The sequence below is a fragment of the Pseudophryne corroboree genome, chromosome 1 (genome assembly GCF_028390025.1).
Source record: "Pseudophryne corroboree isolate aPseCor3 chromosome 1, aPseCor3.hap2, whole genome shotgun sequence".
Lineage (NCBI taxonomy): Eukaryota > Metazoa > Chordata > Amphibia > Anura > Myobatrachidae > Pseudophryne > Pseudophryne corroboree.
In genome coordinates, this window is record NC_086444.1 from 896,201,590 (window position 1) to 896,224,883 (window position 23,294).

At 39.7% G+C, this 23,294-nt stretch overlaps 1 protein-coding gene across 6 annotated transcripts in view; it reads left to right on the forward strand.

Moving 5' to 3' along the window:
* Positions 1–23,294, forward strand: part of LOC134916465 (bifunctional heparan sulfate N-deacetylase/N-sulfotransferase 3-like) — a 474,893-nt gene that overhangs the window by 425,899 nt on the left and 25,700 nt on the right. For all 6 annotated transcript variants that reach the window (XM_063920216.1, XM_063920218.1, XM_063920214.1 and 3 more), the window contains 2 exons: positions 6,787–6,910; positions 12,287–12,461. In XM_063920216.1, coding sequence (XP_063776286.1) covers positions 6,787–6,910; positions 12,287–12,461 — 299 coding nt within the window. The remainder of the gene's footprint in view (positions 1–6,786; positions 6,911–12,286; positions 12,462–23,294) is intronic.

Genomic DNA, 23,294 nt, shown 5'->3' on the forward strand with positions numbered 1-23,294 from the left:
GAGTTGCACTATGTTTTGCATGTTTTTTGTATTGTAGTAATACTCCTAACCAATTCTCTGTGAGACTGGAAATCCTTGTGATCAAAACTGTGTAAGCCTTTTTCTGTTGGTATCTAAATAGCGCCACGTGGAGTCACATTGTATTTTATGTGGACAAGTAGAGCAGGGCAAACTAAGGACTACATGACTATGACAGCCCACTGGGTAGATGTATTGCCTTATGCAGCATCAGCAGCAGTGGCACCAGCAGCAGCATCTCACAAACGCCAACATGTTGACAACCTCCTACAGAAACTGATGGACATCATCGCACAGTGGCTTACCCCACTTAGACTCTCCTGGGGATTTGTGATATCTGATAATGCCACCAATATTGTGCATGCATTACATCTGGGCAAATTCCAGCACGTCCCATGTTTTGCATACACAATTAATTTGGTGGTGCAGAATTTTTTTTAAAATGACAGGGGCGTGAAAGAAGATGCTGTTGGTGGCCCAAAAAATTGCGGGCCACTTTCAACATTCAGCGACTGCGTGCCGAAGACTGGATCGCCAGCAAACACTCTTGAACCTGTCCTGCAATCACCTGAAGCAAGAGGTAGTAACAATGTGGAATTCAACCCTCTGTATGCTTCAGAGGATGGAGGAACAGCAAAAGTCCATTCAAGCCTATTCATCCACCTATGATATAGGCAAAGGAGGGGTAATGCACCTGACTCAAGTGCAGTGGAGAATGATTTCCATTTTGTGCAAGGTTCTCCAACCCTTCGAACTTGACACATGTGAAATCAGTTCAGACACTGCCAGCTTGAGTCAGGTCATTCCCCTCATAAGGCTTTTGCAGAAGCAGCTGGAGAAATTGAAGGAGGAGCTAAGACGGAGCGATTCCGCTAAGTATGTGGGACTTGTGGTCGGATCCCTTCATTTGCTTTGCCAGGATTCGAGGGTGGTCAATCTGTTGAAATCAGATCATCCCATTTTGGCCACCATTCTCGATCCTAGGTTTAAAGCCTTTGTTGTATATCTCTTTCTGGTGGACACAAGTCTGCAGAGGTGCAAAGACCTGCTAGTGAAAAAATTGTCAGGTCAAGTGGAACGTGTCCCGTCCACAGCTCCTCCATTATTTTCTCCTGCAACTGGAGCTGCAAGAGAAAAAAATAAAATTTCCTAGCCAACCTGCTGGTGGTGATGCAGGGCAGTCAGGAGCAAGAGTTGATATCTGGTCCGGACTGAATGAGCTACCAACAATTACTGACATGTCTACTGTCACTGCATATGATGCTGTCACCTTTGATAGAATGGTGGAGTATTATAACGGTGACTGCATCCAAGTAGGCATGTCAGACAGTGCGCATACTTTCAAGAAAAAGGCAATTAGGAGGCCCTTGCACAAACTGGCTTTATTTTACCTAAGTTGCCCCCCCCCCCCCTCTAGTGTGTACTCCGAAAGAGTGTTTAGTGAAGCCAGTAACCTTGTCAACGATCAGCGTAGGAGGTTATTCCACAAAATGTGGAGAAGATGATATTCATCTAAATGAATTATAAATTCCTCCAGGAAGACATTTACCAGCAATTGCCTCCAGAAAGTACACATGGACCTGTGATGGTGGATTGCAGTGGGGACAAATTAATACTCCGTGGGGATGAGGATGTAAACACTGAAAGGGGTGAGGAATCGGAGGATGAGGACAACATTTTGCCTCTGTAGAGCCAGTTTGTGCAAGAGAGATAAATTGCTTCTTTTTTTGTGGGGGACCAAACAAACCAATCATTTTAGCCACAGTCGTGTGGCAGACCCTGTCGCTGATGTGATTGGTTTGTTAAAGTGTACATGTCCTGTTTATACAACTTAAGGGTTTGTGCACTTCTTCTTTTTTCTTTGCATTATGTGCTCTTTGGGGCCTAGTTTTTAAAACTGCTGTCCTGTCTGCTACTGCACTGCCACTCCTAGATGTGCCAGGTGTTTGTGCCACCCACTTCTGTTGCTTAGCTTAGTCATCCAGCTTCCTCGGAGCAACCTTTTGGTCTAAAAACAATATTGTGAGGTGTTCATAGTAGACTGGAAATGAGTGGAAATGAATGTTATTAAAATTAATAATACTGTAGGAATAAAAGAAAACCAACATTCTGTGATTTTAGCTGTTTTTATGCTTTTTTCAAAAAAATCCAGATCCAAAACCAAAACCCAAAAGGGTGGTTTGGCAAAACCAACCCAGATCCTAAACAGGAACGGAGATGCAGATACAAAAATAAAACACAAAACCCGAAAAGTGTCCAGTGCATATCTCTATTTGTGCTGTACCCTAGTGTACTATACAATTTTTATTTTATTTTCATAAGTACTGTGATACTTCCAGTCAGACCACAGTATATTATTTCCTACTTATACACGTATTGTGCAATGCTGTTGGTTAAGTTAACCACAGTGTGTAATTATTATATAAATTTCTGACTCATTTGTGCGACGCTGTCATTGAAGTCAACTGTCTCATTTGTGTGGCTCTGTCAGTGAAGTTAACCGCAGTGTGTAATTATTATATACATTTATGACTCATTTGTGTGACGCTGTTATTGAAGTCAGCCGCAGTGTGTAATTATTATACACATTTCTGACTCATTTGTGCGATGCTGTCAGTGAAGGTCAACCCCACTTTGTGTTGATAGAAATGGAGGCTATTACTAGTGCTGAAACTGCTGCCACTAGTCATGACATTCACAATGCAAGTCCGTTAACATCATCTGCTAAGGCTAAGTCATATGCCATGGGGCATAGAGGGCTTAAGTCAGGGTATGTAAAATTATTTAATTTTAGAATGATAAATAAATCAAAATCAAAATGAAAGTTAGCTGCAGAGGCAGTAAAACAAACTGCACATTCAGAATCAGAACCATCAGACATTCTTGAAGAATGTTTAGGAGTGTCCACATCAGCTGACGTGTCTCAAACTGTCCTCATAGAAACCTCTTTCACCTACTTCCACCATTTCTGAACCATCTGCACATGTGGGGAGCCAGTACAAGTAAAGATGGTGATGAATCTGATTGAGGATATGTGTGTTCTATCTGACAGTGAGGATGTTGATGATGATGATGATGATGATGATGATGTTTGTGTAAGTCAGCCACCGGTGGCTGTAGTTGTTGACCGTGATAAAAAGAAAGCCATTGCGATGCCTGGGCATAAAACCAAAAAAGCCACCTCTTGGGTGTGGGATTATTTTAAACCCAATTCTGACAATGTTTATGAAAGCATCTGCTCCATTTGTGAGGCCAAATTTAGTAGAGGTAGAAACGTTAGCCATCTAGGCACCTCCTCCATGGTACATAATTTGCAGCGAAGACATGAAATAAGACACTGATAAGAACTGATGAAGCTCAATTTAATGAATAATAATATTTTGTTAGAATGGATCATCTGGGTAGCAGACAGGCCCTATAGGAGTTTGCAGGCTGAGCCATGTAGTGTTCTCCTTATGACCAGCAACCCTGGCGAGTGCCATCCTTGCCAACCCCTAGCTATGGTACTGATTGCGCTTTCTATGTTTTGCTTTTTTAATGTTTTGAATCACTTTAAAAGCAGTAATTATTTTGTGAGGAAGTGGAATTAAATAAACATAGCACATTAGCTTTAAAAATAGCTTCAGAGTAGATTTTAAAAGAGTGGCAGTGAAAATGCAGAATAAGCTGCTATATTGCTCAAACTGCAAATTCCCTGTAATTATACAATTCTTCACCTAATGGTCTAACAGGCGTACAAGTTTAAAAATGATTTAGAAAAATGTCTGTTTTAGTATATAGTTGACCCCAAAATGTATTTTTGGCAGTGAAATTTGTTGCCTTAAGTGTTAAATTATACTACCTCAATTTACCACATAGCAACTAAATTAACTTTCATAATTCCCGCATTATTCATTGACTATAAATATGGCAAAATGTGAATTTCCAATTGCTAAAAAAGTGAAGCAAAAGTGGTGCTCGTTTTTCTGCCATAAAACCTGATTAGCTAAAAGTTTCACCATGTTTTCATTCATCCCTGCTAAGCCGGTCACATAACTACATCCCCAATCAAAACCTTGTATTCACCAAACTTGTAATACATACTTCCCAACAAAAGTACCTTAGGAATAGCAACTTTGATTGTGCCGAAAGCACAGAAAAAGGGAGCGTGGCATCTGGGAGTGGGCATGGCCTCACAGTACATCCCCTGTTTTTGTCACTCCAGGACATGCCCAGTGCTCCCTGCACTGCTTAGATGCCACACTATTTATCCTGGGATTGGTTCCCATAGTTGTGGACTCCTCACTTCTAAATCTTCGGTGCTGATGTCACATCCGTTATCATTGTCAGAGCTCAAACTTCCTGCAATGTCCTGTTCGACTACAGTCTGGAAATAAACATGGGATTCTTCATTTCATTTCTGCCCTCTGATTATCAAGATTCTGGACACTACTGAACAGAGCAACTGAAGCTCGATGTCATGAATACAATGTAATAAAAAAAGTTTTAGAATGGTCCATCTGGGCAGCAGAATAGCCCCTAGGTGTTGGCAGGCTGAACCAGCTGGTGCCCCCCGTCCCCCTCCTCCCATCAGTGTCATCCAACTTCTAGTTATAGCCCTGTTATGTAAACATTAAGTATCAGCAACAAAAAGTACTTACAATAATTTTCAGACAATTTTAGTCAAATGAAAAAAATAATTTTATGTTTTACTCACATTTCCGTGCCAATCAAGCAAAAGCAGGTATCATTGTAAAACTTGTTAAGTGTCATCAGCTGTCACTGTCACTTGACAATTAGATTAATACAAAAAAATCTTGGTACTGTGAAGTCAGCTGGCATTAAAAAAAGGTGACACATTATCAGGTCTAGAAAAGTTCTAAAAAGAGAACTTGCAAAAATGTGACTGCAAAGAAAATAGTCGTATGTTGTCTGAATGATAAGGTAAGAAAAGGGTTATAGGGGAGATGTACTAAGCCTTGGTGAGTGATAAAGTGCAATTTTTCAAACACAGCCTGTGACATGGCTGTTAGCTCGTTGGCTGGTACTTTATCTCTCTCCTCTATCACTCCCAACGCTTAGTGCATCTCCCCTTATGTGTGCACATGTAATAATTTACCACTACAGGTTGAGTATCCCTTATCCAAAATGCTTGGGACCAGAGGAATTTTGGATATCAGATTTTTCCGTATTTTGGAATAATTGTATACCATAATGAGATATCATGGCGATGGGACCTAAGTCTAAGCACAGAATGCATTTATGTTTCATATACACCTTATACACACAGCCTGAAGGTCATTTAATACAATATTTTTAATAACTTTGTGAATTAAACAAAGTTTGTGTACATTGAGCCATCAGAAAACAAAGGTTTCACTATATCACTCTCACTCAAAAAATTCCGTATTTCGGAATATTCCGTATTTCTGAATATTTGGATATGGGATACTCAACCTGTATTACATTTTGTCAAGAAATAAAACAGAATAATTATATATAATAGTGAGATTTTCTCCAAAATGGCAATTAGGCAATGTGTTGACAATTGGGTCTCAGATGAAAAAAAAATCTTTGGGAAATGTATTAGTTTTTTTGCCAACCCAAAGAAATATGACTATGAATGCCACACTACATTTCATATACTGTATGTACCTTGTTGAATTGTAATTAAAATAAAGTAGAAGTAAATGGTTATACAAGCCTATACCTGTTTTGCAGTATTGTTACAAAGACAATAGCTGTCTTCAAACAGGTCAGTCTCCAAGTGTTCAGTGTTGAAAAAAGCCACGCTGACAGCAGGATTTAGGGGGACATTTACTAAGCAGTGATAAGAGCGGAATAGTGAGCCAGTGTAGAATTTGCCCCATCAACCAATCAGCAGCTCTGTATCATTTTGTAGTATGCAAATTATAGATGTTATTTCAATGCTGATTGTTTGCCATGGGCAATTTCTCCACTGGCTCACTTCTAGGCTCTTATCACTGCTTAGTAAATGTCCCCCATAGGGAGAATCCCGGCAGCACCATTCCAAATGTCACAGCACCAGCTGCGGAATCCCGATGGTCTACATACTAGAGATGAGCGGGTTTGGATTTACTCGGTTCTTAACGCCATAATTAATGCAAGTTCAGATTTTCTGGATTTTTCTTTTTGGCTAACCAAAACACATGACATCCGAGAGCCAATAAGAAGATCCTGGATAATCAGAGTAAAACCAAACCCACTCATCTCTACTACATACTGATGAATCCAGATTCTGCTGCTGGTATTATGACCGTTGGGTTGGTCACGGTTGGGATATTGTATCCAGCCCATTGTCAACAACATCACTTGTATTTTGCAGGTAGAGATGCTGAAAATGTCAAAACTATTCTGATGGCATCAAACACGTGATTAAATTAACTTCAAAATATTACTGTTTAAGATGTATGGTGTGTATTCTCAGCTGTTTGAGGTTCACATTTGAAGTTTGCATTCACTGTTCCAGTCCGCTTATTATATTACAGTTAGTGTTTTTAAAAAAAAATGTAACTTCACACTAATGTTTGCAGTTCACATAAGAAAAAAATTAAAATACGTAAATTTAATCTCAGACTTGTTACTTGATCATGTTGGAACCAGCTCGACCTTGGTTGACCATAGTAAAAGCTGTACAAGTTTCTCAATTTTTTCAATCAAACAAGTTGCAGTAGCATGGTCAGAATTTTGATTAAACAATGTAATTCTCTATTCCCTCTGACTCTGATAATGGTTTGTGTTGTGTAACCTTGTATATGATGATTGCAGGGACTACAGCCTTATACTTATTCTTGATTATGCATCCTGCTATCATCAGCAATTCACCAACCCCCAAAACATTTGAAGAGATGCAATTCTTCAATGGAAATAACTACCACAAAGGCTTGGATTGGTAAGTGTCAAACTATTTATTATTATTATTATTATTATTATTATTATTATTTGTTTTTATGGCTATGTACTAAGGTACGATATTTGTCATTCCAAAGCAATTATTATTCAGTGATAATCAATTTTAGAACACTTGACCTATTTGAATGTTATCCTGTCTAAAATATTATTAGCTCAGATCAGCGATAGCTGTCACAGTAACCTGGCCCAGAGCAGTTGCAAATGGGTGCCAGCTTTTAAAATTTTCAGACATATTCAATTATCCCTGCGGCTAATTCCTAGCTAAAATCTCCACAGTGTGTAGAAAGGCTGTTTGATTAAATAGCCTAAAATAATGGATTACTAATTAACGTGTTTTCCGATGCATGAAACCCTGATTTTGCTGTTTATTCACTGACTTTTCCTTGCAACTCATAAAGCTGCGAGGTTCAGTCTGCTGCCCTATGGGATCCACGTGCAGGGTAATCCATGCTAATTGAATAGGTCCGGCCGCAGTTAACTGAATATGACCGTTAGCCTTTCAGCTTGATTAATGCAGAAAGTAAAAAGTATTTAAAAAATATATATATATTACATAAAGTATTTTAAAACCTTTGTACATTTAAAACCTGCATTTTGAAATGATTTTAATCTATTGCCATTATCCTGACTCAGAGATCCTGACATCATCCTAGCACTCAGAGGCCTTTATTGTCAAAAGTGGGCATACCTTATAGCTGTATTATCAAAGGTGGTAACTCTCTGATGTATAGGTCAAAAGAAAAAGAGCTGTTGGTGCATGAATATTAACCAATAGGAGCATCCCACTGTAGTTAATGATTGTAATCTCTAAATATCAGAGGTTAAAACACATGACAAATTATTACTTGGTAATGTATGCTGATTTACATTAAGTATACAATCTTTAAATTGCCATATTGCTTTCTGAGATTATGTGTATAGCACTGTATGATTAAACCAAGTGTTACAGGGGTTAGGCATATCACATTTGCTTCCAGACAGGTCTACTGGAAGCTGAGTTCTGGTCCTAGAGAGTGTGCATATGCTTTTACTAAAAGGAGTTTTTGTCAGTGAGAGCTCCCTGTATTGGCTCTAGACCAATAGGAAATGGAAACACCCAGGAGTATATTTACTAGAATTCGATTTTGATATAATGTTTGTGAATCTACAAAATCAACTGAAATCGCTGTTTTAATGTTATCCCAATTTTCCTTCTGCCACTGGTTACCTGCTATTGTTTATTCTGCCCCCCCTGTTGTTTTTTTTTTTTTTTTTTTTTTCTTCTCTTCCACCCCACTGTGTGCTTTTCCTGTAATGTTTACCTCCACTGATTGCACACCCTGCCATTGTGCACTACATACAGGGTACACCATCCTACTGCATAAGTGTCAGTTTTCCTATATATATACTGGGCCCTTGTATGGCTCACCTCCCACAGCGTAACCTTCGAAGTGTGTCCAACATGGCTATCTAATCTGGTACACTTGTGGATGGGATGAAAAATACATGGACCTGGTGGTTCTGTTGGAACCCTACTCTGAACTGTAGGACTCTGAAATCATCCCCATTTTGTGTCATCTCTTCTAGGGGTAGACTATTCCACCCTGGCTAATCCTACGCTGTACGCCCAAGATGGCTGGCGCACCTGGTGCCTTGTGAGGGTGGAATACACAGCCCTTGAAAGTCATTACCCAAAATTCCTACACCAATCATGCATTATGCTTTCTGTGTGCTTAAGGTTTTCTTTTATGTCTGTGTGGCTGATCTATTGCTGTATTACTCAAATCCTCTGTAATATGTGCATTGTTTTTTATGTCTGTAAAGCACCTTGAGTCCTGTTGAGCGCTATATAAATAAAATCATTATTATTATTATTATTATTATTATTTTCTAATTCCCTGAAAATATCATTGCATTCGATTTTCAAATCAAATTCGATTTTGATTCTAGTTTAGAAGGGAATTTGGGTTGAGATTTTGAAATCCCTTCCAAAATTGAACCTCAAACCCCAATTAAAATCAATCAATCAATCAATCAGCAAAATCGAATGCAAAATTGAACAGAACTTCCTCATTGCTTCCTATCAGGGACGCTTCTAGAGAGGAGGCCCATGTGCAGACTCCATCTGGGTCCCCTCCTCTCTAGCCAGCAGCGCTATAGATTCTGTGCACTAGAGTCACTAGGGAACCCTAGCGCTGTTCCAGAGTCAAGTGTGCATTTGCAAATCTCTGGACAAATGGCCACCGCGCCATTTACCAGAGATTAGCTTAGAGATGCTGCCACCATTGGGGGACTCCGGAGAGGTGAGTATTTCAAAATGGATGCAGGGTTTATGGTGTGGTAACCCCCTGTGCAGTATTCAACTCATGAAACTGCTGATGTTGCTCTGTTATTGCTCCTGGGGTCTCTCACTCAGGTGGTAATTTGCATACTGCAGGTAGGTGTAGAACATACCATAACCTTGGACGGCTATTATTCCTACATTTACACTGCTTCACATGCATTTAGGTTCATAAAAAGTCATCACAATCAATTTCCTAGCAATAGAATGGTGTTTAGAAGCTCAAATCGAATGTCTAACTTCTCTCCATTCATTCATTTGGGGGTTTCACATTCGATTTTGAGTTCGATTTAGAGTTTGATTTCAAATCGAACTTTAATAAATGAGGGGATTTTGTATTGGACTATGGGAAAACATTGATGTTTTTAAAAATTTGATTTCTAATGGGATGTGAGTTGAATTTGGCTTTAGAATCGATTTGAGATTTGATTTTGCCTTTGGTAAATCTCTTCAATTACAATCGAAGGGAAATTGAAGGGAAATAGAATGCCAAATTCCTTCTAAATCAAAATCGAATGATAGTAAATTTTCCCCTGGAGTTAATCAATGCAAACATAGAGAGTACATGCAAACTGTGCAGCAATAGTCAGAATATAGCACATGGTCACAGCAATGTGAGACAGCAGTGCTAACTGAACCACTGTGCCATGAAATATGCAGTGTAAAGAATAATGTATACAAATAATGTATAAAATAAAGGATAGAAAATAATTAAAATACAATGATATATATTTACCCTCCTGAGATCAACTCCCACGATGAGGGAAAGAGTGAAGGGAGTTTCTGCGGTAAGTGTAGGGTAGGGGAAAAGGAAAAGATAAACCACTTCATCATTCAATATACAATACTAGTAAAGAATAATATATAAAAGGAGTACTTTACTGTAACATAAAACAATGCAAAAAAAAGTCCCCTTATGGACCTTGTTGAAGTACAGTACCTGTGTCATTGCTAAAATGTTAATATATTTTACAGTTGGGGTATACAGTATGTACAGTATGAATACAGTATATTGTGTGTGTACATATACTGTATCTGTAAACAGCAAGGAATGCTGGAGGGAAATTGAACTACAGTACAGTATACTTCAGCCACAACTGTAACACAGAAGCTGTGCTGGACAAAACAATTTGATGCATTATTATAAGAACAACAAAATATAACTGTTTTCTTTTTCCTTTGCATTCTCTTGTGGCTGCAAGATAATAAACTAACCAAATATATGACAGGCTCCCCTATGGTTCAAAAAACTAATGTAGAGATGTTATCTTAAATATGAATAGAAAGGAAGTGACTGGTGTATACATGTTTTCAAATGTTCTATATTCACAAATCAGCCATATTTATTATACATTTCTTTTATAGGTCATTTTCAGCAACTTTCACAAGTCTGAACTTTATTCCATTAAGTCATTTTTTTTTTACTTCTGTAGATCATTGATTACTTTGTTCCTCTATAAAACCTAACTTTCACTAACCATAGGAAGTAAAATGAGTGCAAGAAGCTGCTGGCTTGTGCTGAATTACAAGCAGGACTTTAATCATTACCTCAGCTATTCTTAGTTGACATCTAATAACTTGTTTTTCTCCGGTCAGCTTTTTGGATGTGGTGTTAAATTACAACACTGGAGAGCCAAACAGTATTCAAAATTTATTTTATACAAATTTCAAATATGGATATTTTTAAAGGTGTTGTTTTTATTTTGTAGTCTTGTATGAGTAATTGTTTTTGTACTGTACAGTAGAAGAAAAAAAATATCTGGCATAGATTAGGTGGGAAATTGCAAGTGCTTTATTATAGTAGACAAATAGGCAAATGTTTAGTGCAAAATTATTGGGGGGCATCTCAACATTGCGACATGAAAATAGCACACACAACACAAAAACTACAAAGAGAGAAGGCTCTAGGTCACTTGATAAAAAACTAGACAAGAGACTAACATTAGGATGCAGCCAGTTTAAATTCATGGATGCAAAGCAGGATGGACACGGAGACAGGTGGCACAGTGGTTGGGGCTAGAACCATACATTCTTTTTTAATGAGGGAACTATATGTGACAAAGCTGTATGTTCCTCTACAATGGGAGATGTATCAAGCTTTGTACAGAAATAAAGTGGAATAGTTGCCCAAGTTAGCTTCAAATGGTAATTTCAAAGACTGTGCTAGATAAATGACGGAAACTGATTATTTGCTTTAGGCATCTTTGCCAATACTTCTCTCCAAGGCTTGATACATGTTCCCCTATTAAAACATGTTGGCAGTTTATAGCCTGGATGCAATGAAGTCCGAGTTCAGTGGCCGTGCGGGATGCCGCGGGATCTCAGACATTTTTTTAAAGGGGCAATCATGTACAAGGCTAAACCATGCCTTATACATGATTGCCCCTTTTAGAAAAATGTCTGCGTTCAGCCGGCTTCTCGTATGGCCGCCGAACCCGTACTTCATTACATCCTGCCAAATGTGTTTGCTTGTTAAATATTTTGGACTGCTAACTCCGCCCACTCCAATAACCTACACATTTATTATAGCAAAGCTAAATACATATGAACAAGTTCACATTTCACATGGTACTCTGTAAATACCTGAAGCCAACAACTCACTATAAATCACTGCATACATTCAGAAACTCATCCCTGAGCATTATGAATTTAGTTAAAGTCTATAGTCTACACAATCAGAAACGTGTATGTACATGCATTCTATTTGATGTTAATGGGATGCCAACATTGAAGTATGTAGCAGGAAGTGTACCCTGCCTTTACTACTATTAACACACTTTTGAAGGCCGTTACTGTACATTGCAACCCACAGTAACTTATCCAGGTACACATTTCCAGACTTTTTTTTAGTACTGTACAGTATATTGCTAATGCTAAATGATGCCTTTCTTACTATAGATAATTGTTATTACTAGAAAAACAGATAATCTGCTAAAATAAGTTGCTATGTGACAGTCTTCACTACTTCTAAAACTGTTTTAATTTAATGTGTAAATATTGCAATAAAGAGTTTACATTATTATACTGTGTTTTCAGGTACATGGATTTCTTCCCAATTCCATCAAACCTTACAAGTGATTTCCTGTTTGAAAAAAGTGCCAATTATTTTCATTCTGAAGAAGCTCCAAAACGAGCAGCTGCTTTACTTCCAAAAGCAAAAATTATCGCCATTCTCATTGACCCCTCAGATCGAGCATATTCCTGGTATCAGGTGAGAATTTGCACTACAAAGCAAACCACGATCTATAGTTACTAAAATGGTGGGAAATCACACAATGAGAACGGTCAGAAGCACATTTTCGGCTGAGCTGCTAATGTAGAGACCAAGTCCTCTATCTATTCATCAGAATGGCAAATCAGATAGAAAATTTGTTCAGCATCAAACAGCAAGAGACCCTTTCTCTTACTAGACATACAGTAGACAAGCTAGCTATACACTCGCCACTGACTGGCATCAGTCACACCCATGGCCACAATGCAACACACTTACAGTATTTACCTGCACCCAAGCACTAACCAATTACTTAAAACACATCTGATTCACCCACCTGTGCCTCTGCCTTTGTGTTTCTAAAGATGGGTACACACCACTAAATTTTGGTCAAACTTTTGGCCAAGTAGATAATAACTCATTGGCCCATTTGATGGCCAAGCACTCTTTTTCAACCATGACATACTTTTATTCCTTTGCAACCGTTTCAACTGAGATAGAGAACAGGTTTTGCATCACCTTCTATCCTTTGGGACAGTTCAGTCCCTAAACCCACACTGCAGGCATTCATTTATAGAATGAATGTGTTGTAGATTTCAGGTGCTTGTAGCACCGGAAATCAGCATAGTGCTGATTGGACATCAAGCTAGGCTACTTCAGTCACCTCAGTATATGCCAGTTGGTCAGGACAATTCTCCCATAACATTTCTGTTAATGGAGCCGCCTATTGGTGGCAAATCTTTTAATTGTCTTTGGCCTGTTCTGTGCTGTCTTTATGTTGTCCAGCTGTGATTTTACCTGACATACTATACACCCCAAATATTTGGCTTCCTACATACTCACCATCCATTTTTTTTTATAACTGTTAAGCTGCTAGCATGTAAGATTGCTAATACTGCTTCAACTATAGGGAGATAGGAAAGCATCAACCAAGTAAGCAGAGGCATAGGTGCTTTGGAGTTGCATTAACTTGTTTATGTGCTGCTGGAATGTAGGTTGAAAACTATGTAAACCAAATCAGAGGACCTTTTCTGGGGTAGAGAAGGTAGTATTGGCTTTAGGTGAGTGAGTGAGTGAGTGAGTGAGTGAGTGAGTGAGTGAGTGAGTGAGTGAGTGAGTGAGTGGGATCTACCAATAACCTTTTGTTAGGTGAATGGTTAAGTAATGACTGCTAACCAGATTCTTGACTAACTAATGGACCCAAGGAAAGTGATAGCTATCAAAACCAGGAAACCTCATTTCATTTGTGGAAGTCACTACAGAAACTTATGTTTCAATTGGGTTTGGACACCAATATAATAGGGCTGTTCCATTTGCTGGTGGGTTTCTCCACCACAAACAACTCTAGAATTTCAGCACTTCCTTTTAGTGCTATCCATCTTGACACAATATAGGAGGGATTTACTTTAATGACTACCACTGGAGGGGTGATGATGTCCTGTTCTATTTTGGTGGTACACCCAGGAAGGGCTAAGAATACATATTGTACCATTTCAACAGCTTGTTGACTCCTATCTGGTGAAAAAGTTGTCCCTATTGCACCTTGCATGCATAACTATGACCAGCCCAAACCATCTGGCTCATGCCAGTATTTCAGGAGGTTGACATAGTAATTTTCTTCCTCCTTACTCCTACTGACGTGTAATTCATTGGCTCCACTGCTTGATTATCTTGTACTTGAATGTGAGCAAACAACTTACTCTCTTGAGTGAGCACCAGGACCATAACTTATTCCCAGGTTGGAACAATTGAACTACTGCAATTATATCTTAGTTCCTTTTTTTTGTGTAACTGTGTCTTTTGCACATGTTTTGCACTATTGTTGAATATTTTCCCAACCTCTCATATAGATGCGACACATATTGGACCACATTAGCTTCTTTAGGACACTGCTATTCCCAACCCTCTTTAAGGATATCATGCTATACTGTAACTTAAAGGGTCTAAAGCCTGTGGAAGCCTGATGGATGTAGTTTCCATAATGCAGACATTAAATACAGCAAGAGGGGGTCACAGTCTCTTTTTTCCCTTGGGCCACAGCCTGCTTATGTCTTATGTCATGTCTAAAGTCTTAATGAAAAACCCAATGGTAGTACTGACCACTCCATACCAGGGGCTGGAGAATCCTCATCCATGACTTCACCTGCCAAAGATGCTGGGAGTTGGGGTCATTCCCTGATGCTGTTTACCCTGATATTTAGCACTCTAAAGCTTCCAGGAAGACAATGTGGTGATCCCATGGACCACATTCAAGAATGTTAACTCTGTCAGCTTGGAGTACACTACCCAATGGCCTTCAAGCAGGTTCTTCAAAATTTGACTTTTGAGGTATTTCAGTTGTTGACCTTTCTGATCAGACATGCTCTTACAGGATTTCTTTAAATAGGGGATATCTTTGTTGAGAATTAGCTGAGAGGGAAGTTTGGGAGTGATGGCCATGACCATGGTGTCCATCTGCCCCTTGGCGATGACTGGCTGGAAATTTCTTTCATACTCCTCAATTGCTCCATGAATACAAAAAAAACTTTACTTTGGGCAACTTGTTGGCTATAGCTTTTGGCACAACTATAAGCTGGAGTTCAATATTAGCTTGCTTCCAGAGTCTATAAGAGTCAACTGGTTTTCCACAAGGACAGACAGGCTTGACTTCCCAGTACATTGCAACAGCTCAGGAAGCTAGGGTGTGCCCAAGTCAGTGAACAGTCCATGGGCTCCTGTAGTGCTCCACAAATGATCAGGTTCTCCATCTTCCTAGCAGTCCTGAGCTGACAAAGCTTTTACTACCTCTTTGTCCCCAGTGTATTTTCCACATGTCCCAGTCCGATGTGCTGTAGTCCAGGATTTTTTCAAATCGCAGTTTTCAGAACAAACAGTGTCTGGTTAGACATGTGTTGCAAAGCATCATATCTCTCCATCACAGTGGCCAGGTCTAAAAGCAAATGTAGGTTGGACTGCATAATTCACCTTTGCAAGTCCTTATCCAAACTCCATATGTAATGGTCTATTGCCAGGATCTCTGTCATCTGAGCATGAAAGAAGTTCACTTCTTGAGGACTTTTTGCAAATCAAACAGCTGAGCTTGGACTGGCAGGTCTCTGTACAGTCACCAGTCATCCAACCTTTGGGCCCTGCCCATATCTATGACCCCAATAAATGCTACTATTGCCACCTTTAGCTGTTGATAGCAGTCTGGTTCTCTCCAGTTCATGTACATATGCTGTGTCTTCCTTGACAAATAGTGTGCCAGTCATTCTGCCCAAATCTCTGTTGGTCAGTTGGCCCAAGTAGTGTTATGCATCCATGCAGGGCCAGGTTAAGCATGGTGGGGGTCCCAGGCAATGAAGTTGTGGGGGCCCCCACTACAGTAGATGACAAACCCCTGAGCCCCCCCTTACACACAAACACCCATGCAGCACACAACACACACACAGACTCACCTATGTTGCACACAACACACACATACATACACCCATGCTGCACACAACACACACAACACAAACACAGACGTACACACACACACACATGAGCGCACGCTACCTGTCCTTCCAGTGTTGCAGCGGATTCTGGAGTCAGGGCCCCCACACCCAGGGGCGTAGTAGTTTCCCCCTCCTGGTGGCTCAGCTGTTCATTAACAGCGCCACCGAGGAGGTGTTCCTTGCACAGCATTTAATAGTCTCATGGGATGCTGCATTGAAATCCCGCAAAACTATGAAATGTTGTGCAAGGAACACCTCCTTGGCGGTGCTGTTGATGAACAGCTGAGCTGAGCCGTCGGAAGCGGGGAGACTACTACGCTCCTAGATGTGGGGGCCCCAAAAGTGTGGGCGCCCCGGGACGACCGCCCCTTTTGCCCCTCCCTTAATCCAGCCCTGCATCCGCGGAAATTAGGTTTTGCAGCGTTGTAGCAGGGTATTTTCTTCCTGCACTGCTGCCAAATTCACTATAGCTCTAAAGACTGTACAGTATCTACTCCATGTCTGCAGTTTGCTGGGCTGGGAAGGGTTACCTACTATAGCTTCCCTTATCACACAATGACACTACTAACATGAAGGTAGTCAACACTTAACACTGATATACTGAACCAATTTTTTTGTTTATTTGTCAGAGTGGAAAATCAGACAGCACACTTATTTAGCACCAAACAGCAAAACATCAAAAATTCCTGTACCTATGTCTCTTACTAGACATACTGTAGACCAGCTAGCTATACACCGGCCACTAACTGGCATCGGTCACACCCCCCGCCACAATGCAAGACACCTACAATATGTACCTCCACCGAAGTACTAATTACTTAAAACACATCTGTTTCTCCCATCGATTATATATATATATATATATATGTACAGTATATACAATGTACTATTAGGTATTATTGTATTGGGAAGTCCTATTAATGCATTTATTCTATTATATATTGCTATACAGAGATTGTAAAGTATGTTAGACACAAATTAAGTGACAGATATTCCCACATGGTGTTCAATTTAAAACAAAAAAATGCCTTATTACATATACTGTATATATACATAGTATACTGTACATATTATAAACACAAAAATAAAAATTCTAAACAAAGTGTAATTGTACATAATATACTTCTACGTGAGTATTGCTTACATTATTATAATAATGCCTATCGATCTATAGCTTCCTGAAATCATATTTATGTGGCATAATTTTCAAGCTTCAGAATGAGAGCTGTATTTCATGTTTCAGAAACTCCTAAATATGAATCTTTATTCCTCATAGAAAAGTCATTATACTTTCAGGAGATAGGAACACATTCAGTGCCACAGTAATTCATTTTTGAGGGCGCTTAAGACAAACTATTGTGTTGTGGTCTAATTTCATAAAGCGTCTACAATGTCCGGAACACAGAGATAGCCCAGAACAGTAGGGGATATGTAATCAACTGAAGAGTTACAGACAGCAAGGAAGGAAAATTCTTATTGCAAAAGTAATTTCTAGGAAAAGAACAAGTTGTAGCAGTGTGGATAAGCAGCAGAACACAGATCACACCTGTGTTATTATACTGTACATTGTACATAGTGGAAATGGTAAAGATTGGAAAAGAAATCATAGCCCAGGGTCTTAATTGTGTTTTAAGTTACCCAGCGTCTTATTTTTACCTATTTCGGGCAGCACAGAAAATCTGTTGTGCAGCATATACACTACAGTAAGGTATATACAAAATTGAATATAATGCATTTCAAGAATTTAGATCCATTTATTTGGATTTGGATTAAAAATGTATGTTTTGGTTGAACCAACTGATAATGATCCCGGCGGGAACCAACTAATAATCCCACCGGGCTCGTTACTACATCCCATTTAATCAGTAGAGGTAGCAGTGGAACAAGCCAGAGGTGCAGAGTTTGGGTGGTGCAATCTTCTATTTCCCCTTTGCTTTGCCATTCTAAGGAATTCATTGTATTTAATTTTACTGAATTGATTGTTTACAACTAGAACTAATTTAGAACAGGGATAATGGTGGACAATTCCTTCTACTGTGTGGTGTGCTTGGAATAATACTAAAGCACTTAAATATAATTCCCATCTGATATCACTGGACCTTTACTGCTGGATATCTTATTCTAATTGCAAATGCCCTGTTGCCATCCAGTAACATCCATTTAGTCACAAGTGGAGATCTGTCTGACTTCTGTGAGACTCTAAATAACCCACAGATACGCAAATATGCTATGCTAACCTCAAACTTATGCACAGAGCAGAAAATTGTAGATGCTACTGTTTTACACGTGGCTTTGAACAAACCTTACTATTAATTTGCCAACTTTAACAGAATGGGAAATACAAAAAAAAAATGGGTATGTGGCATGTGTAAAAGTTTGGGCACATTTTAGCATTTAATTCAACATTAATACTTTTATTAGGCCTTAAAACTTGATTGATTTGTTAGGCCTTTCAGTAATCTAGCGATAGGTAAATCTAGAGTTGATTAAATACTTTGACACTTTGTGCCTTCCAGGATGATGTGTCTATGTTCAACAATAATAGCCGGCTGATTAAGTGCCTGATTCATGTTTGTAAGTAAAGCAAAAAACAACAACCAAGAAACTGTGTGTCAGGAACCAAGGGCATAACTACAATAGGTGCGGGGAGTGCAGCTGCTATGGGGCCCAGAGCTGAGAGGGGCCCACCTTCACTGTCAAACTTACATGTATTACTCTATATATATGTTTTCACCATTGGTTGGTACATAGGGGCCCTTACAAACTTTAGCATTGAGGCCTACAATATATCTAGTTACACCCTTGTGTCTGTTCATTGTAATGTGGTAGAAAATATAAACTGGGGGCACTTTAATGTGACATAATGGGGGGAATTCAAATGTTTGAAAAGTCGGTTGGGTGTCTGTTTTTTCCTGTCTATGAGATAGGAAAAAACAGACACCCAACTGATTTTTCAAACAATTGAATCTCCCCCATTATGAACTGGGGACACTGTATGTCATAATGTTAATTAGGGGTACTGTGTTACATAATTTGTTCTGGCAGCCTTACAATGTGGCATAATGTGAATTAGGGCACTGCTATGGTTTATAAAATAAACTAGGACAATATTATGGGCCCAAAAATTAACAACTGCTGCGGCGAGGTGTGTCTCTAGAAGCATTGGGTGAGGTGCATCTTCAGCATGTTACTATGGGGCCCACATACAGTAGTTTTGGCAGGGCCCCTATCTGGAACAAACCCTTTTGTCATGCAAGGAGAACAAATAAATGTATATTTATTCTGTTCAGGGTATTTACAGTCTGCTTTTGCATGTAGCCCACATTTTTAGACAGCTTTATTTGCACACTGCAATTTACATTTCAGTTTGAACACATCCCACCCAACTCTAAATCTCTGCACATGTTACAACTGCCCCAACTGCAGTGCAACATGGTTTTGCCCAGTTGTTTGCTTTTTTGCATCACTTACAAACCTAAATCATGCCCCAAGGGAGTAGAAGGTGAAGGCTATAAAACAAAATAAACAGATCAAAATTTTAGATTACATTTTAAACTCTGAAGTTAAGGAGAGATCTGGAAGACCCAGAAATATTTGTGAGAACTGATGGTAAGCCTCTAGGAAGGCACAGCAAAATTGTATTATCATTGGAAAGAATCTACAGAAATGTTAGGGCAGTCACAAAACACATTACATTTTATTTGAAGACCTTTGTTTGTATATCTAAATGCTACAATACAGATGTGTCCTCATACATCTTGCCTCAATACGCCATGTAGCAGGAGATACCTGGCATGAGTCAGCTAACAGGTCCCGTGCAACTCCTTTGGCCATCTTATTTGCATTTCTATGCAAATAGGACACACACGCAGACTTTGCCGTCTGCAGCTGTAACTGAATACGAAATGGTACTTTTACAGTGTTTTCTAGGAAAACACAGTAACGTACCATTTTGTATGCAGATAGAGCCACGGTCGTGCACAGAATATAGGCATGCTGCATATAATTTAATCAGCATAGGCTGCTTGTGCATCCTATTCACATCATTTTGCGAATAAGATGCATTTTAATGGAAAAAGTCACAAATAAAGACACTGCACTACCGAGTCACGCCACGCATGGTGTGACTAGAAGAGCTGTTTAACTTGCAGGGAGGCAGTAAGTGGACACATCTGTAAGTACGTCAGTTTTAACTACCTGCAGAGAGCGACTGGGGGCCTAATTCAGACTGCAATGCTATGCCGATACGGTTGCAGCTGTCTGATGGTTTCTTTATTGCACAGGCTCTGTATATGCAGATTTGCTGGCCTCGGCAGCATAGTTGCAATGGGGTTGCTTATAGATCCAATGTTTGCTGCGATGGTCATGATGGTGATCTGATACGCCATCTTCTGATACGCATCTAAGAAGCTGACAGTGTGTGCCTTTTTACAAAAGACACTTCCTGCGCCATTAACATACCTCCTTTAGCTGATACCCAAAATGCAGCACCGACACCACTTGCCCTTACGTCTTTACTGTCAGTTTACATGATTGCTAAAACTTATTTAAAAAGCTTACTGTAGATCAATGTTATTCCTACAAGCAAGCTTAAATAAAGCAAACATTGAAAGGTCTACATTGAATTCAAGTGCTGGTACTATTACTTAAATGCATTGCTGCATTGTACATTGTTACATTGAGGTACTATATATTAAATTAAATACGACATAGGGCAGCGCAATACAAATTGATTGTCTCATTTACATATGTTATGACAACAATATCAATGAAATAAAAGCATTAATAACCATCTTCTTTTGGCTACTTACTACTGATTATATGTTTTGTGACAGATTGATAATAAAATAGTAATACAACGAAGGCTGCACTTATTTTCTAATTATTGAACTTGACTATACAGTATCTAAAATAAACCAAAAGTGACACTTAGCGGTGCAATTGTAAGAGGTGCTACATGAAGAAATGGCTATTTTCTGAAGAAGAACCTTTTAATGTGTAATTTTCAAGAATGAATTGCTGAAGATTGCTTAGCAAGTAGATCTAAATCACTGTGCTGTCCTACAATGCTTGGCTTAGCACAAAATTGAAAATGTATATTACTTTTTCACAACACAACAGTACATAATGAGGTTTTATATGTCTCTAGCATTCCATAGACAGATTTACACCTTCTCATTAAACTCAATTTGAGAGCTTGACCTGCAATTCTGACATTAATGTTCATAAATCTTGCAATGTAATGCAGGACATCCTTCCTGGTAAACAAGACATTGGGATTCAGAGCATGAGCAAGATATTAAATCAAGACTCGCTTCCATTTTTGTTTTCTTTTTATAGCAACAACCACCAGGGATGTTGCAGAGCTTTTAATATTTACATGTCACTCTTATACTAACCATGTAATTAATGACCTTGCAATTAATGCCAGCTGGTCAGTAAATCAGGGTGATCTGCTAAAGATTACAATAAGAGCTGATACAGTGCTATTGTCCTTCATCTAGAGTTGCAGTAGGATCACAGCCAGCTAAATGGTTCTCATTTGCACCTGGACAATCCATGATGCAATGCAAGGAGTGTAAATGCAATTTTTTATCTTTCATGTGGGCAACATACTATCTGCATTTGTACGAAGCACAAAAAATACTGGGAAGCTTAAACATCCTAGTGATATTTGGTGGACCCCCTTTATTAAAGTAAACCTTAGTTACCTTCTAAAACCAGTAAATAAAGACACGGAGACATGATTTTGGCAGAAAAATTGCTAGCTATTTATTTGACCCTAACCATAGCAAACCTGTAAATGGAAAATTTGTTAAGCTGCCGAATCCCCGGCAAAATGGTGGCAGAAAAAAGAACGGCTCTATAAAACTATTGGTGAACTTAAATTGGTAAACTGACCGAAACCGTCCAACACCTTATCAAAAACCGGTAATAGGTGTCAACACAACCCCCACAGTGACTTCCCACCGCTCCTGGGTGCCCTGCCGCTGCCTCCCGGATGGGTGGTCGAGCGGCCATTAAGTCGATGGAGGTGAGTGCACCTAAACCAAATAAACTGAAACTTACTACCTAAATAAGCGATACAACTACAAACTGCCGTTCTTTTCCGCCTATAAATAGCCAACGAATGAAAACCAGCCAGCAATCAAAACGCCAATGCACTCCGCGTCAACAAAACAACCACATCCCATAGGGCGGGAGGGCGGGAAGGAAATTGAAACAGCAAAGAGGCCCAAAATGGCCACTGCAGTGTATATATACCCTAACCCTCCCCCTTTTCCTAAGGCTGTACTACCTCACAGCTAGGTCCACCCCTCACATGATGTTTAACCCATTCCTCTCCTATGCAGTCAATTCTTTCTCCTAAACATCCTAGTGATATTTGGTGGACCCCCTTTATTAAAGTAAACCTTAGTTACCTTCTAAAACCAGTAAATAAAGACACGGAGACATGATTTTGGCAGAAAAATTGCTAGCTATTTATTTGACCCTAACCATAGCAAACCTGTAAATGGAAAATTTGTTAAGCTGCCGAATCCCCGGCAAAATGGTGGCAGAAAAAAGAACGGCTCTATAAAACTATTGGTGAACTTAAATTGGTAAACTGACCGAAACCGTCCAACACCTTATCAAAAACCGGTAATAGGTGTCAACACAACCCCCACAGTGACTTCCCACCGCTCCTGGGTGCCCTGCCGCTGCCTCCCGGATGGGTGGTCGAGCGGCCATTAAGTCGATGGAGGTGAGTGCACCTAAACCAAATAAACTGAAACTTACTACCTAAATAAGCGATACAACTACAAACTGCCGTTCTTTTCCGCCAAAAGCGAAGGACTCCCTCCCAGAGTCCTCGCACCGCCACCATAACCTACCCTAACTCCTGCAACACTAGGAACAGATCCTCCAGGAAAAACATCATCCCCTCATCGGATAGATGCACACCATCAGGCCGAAAAAGGTGTTTGTCTCGAAACCGAATCTTAGGGTGGCGAACCACTTTGCCTCCGTGGGCCAAGACCCACTTCGCCACCGCCCCATTCACCTTTATCCTGGCCTCATCTATTACGCGTCCGTCCTCCACACCGCGCCAACTCAACCTTGGCACCATCAGGGAAAAAACCAATACACAATTGGTCCATGCTGCGGCCACCTTTGCCAGATCCTGTATCATGGCCCACCTTAGCTCCAAGGAAGTCCTCTTCCCAAGGTCGTTTCCACCTAAGTGGACAACCAACACCTTGGGAACACCATGCTTCCTAGCTTGACTGACTAATCTACTCAATAGATCTGTCCACATCATTCCTCGCCAACCAAGCCATCTGATTCCCTGACCTCCAGGGAACCTCTGAGCCGT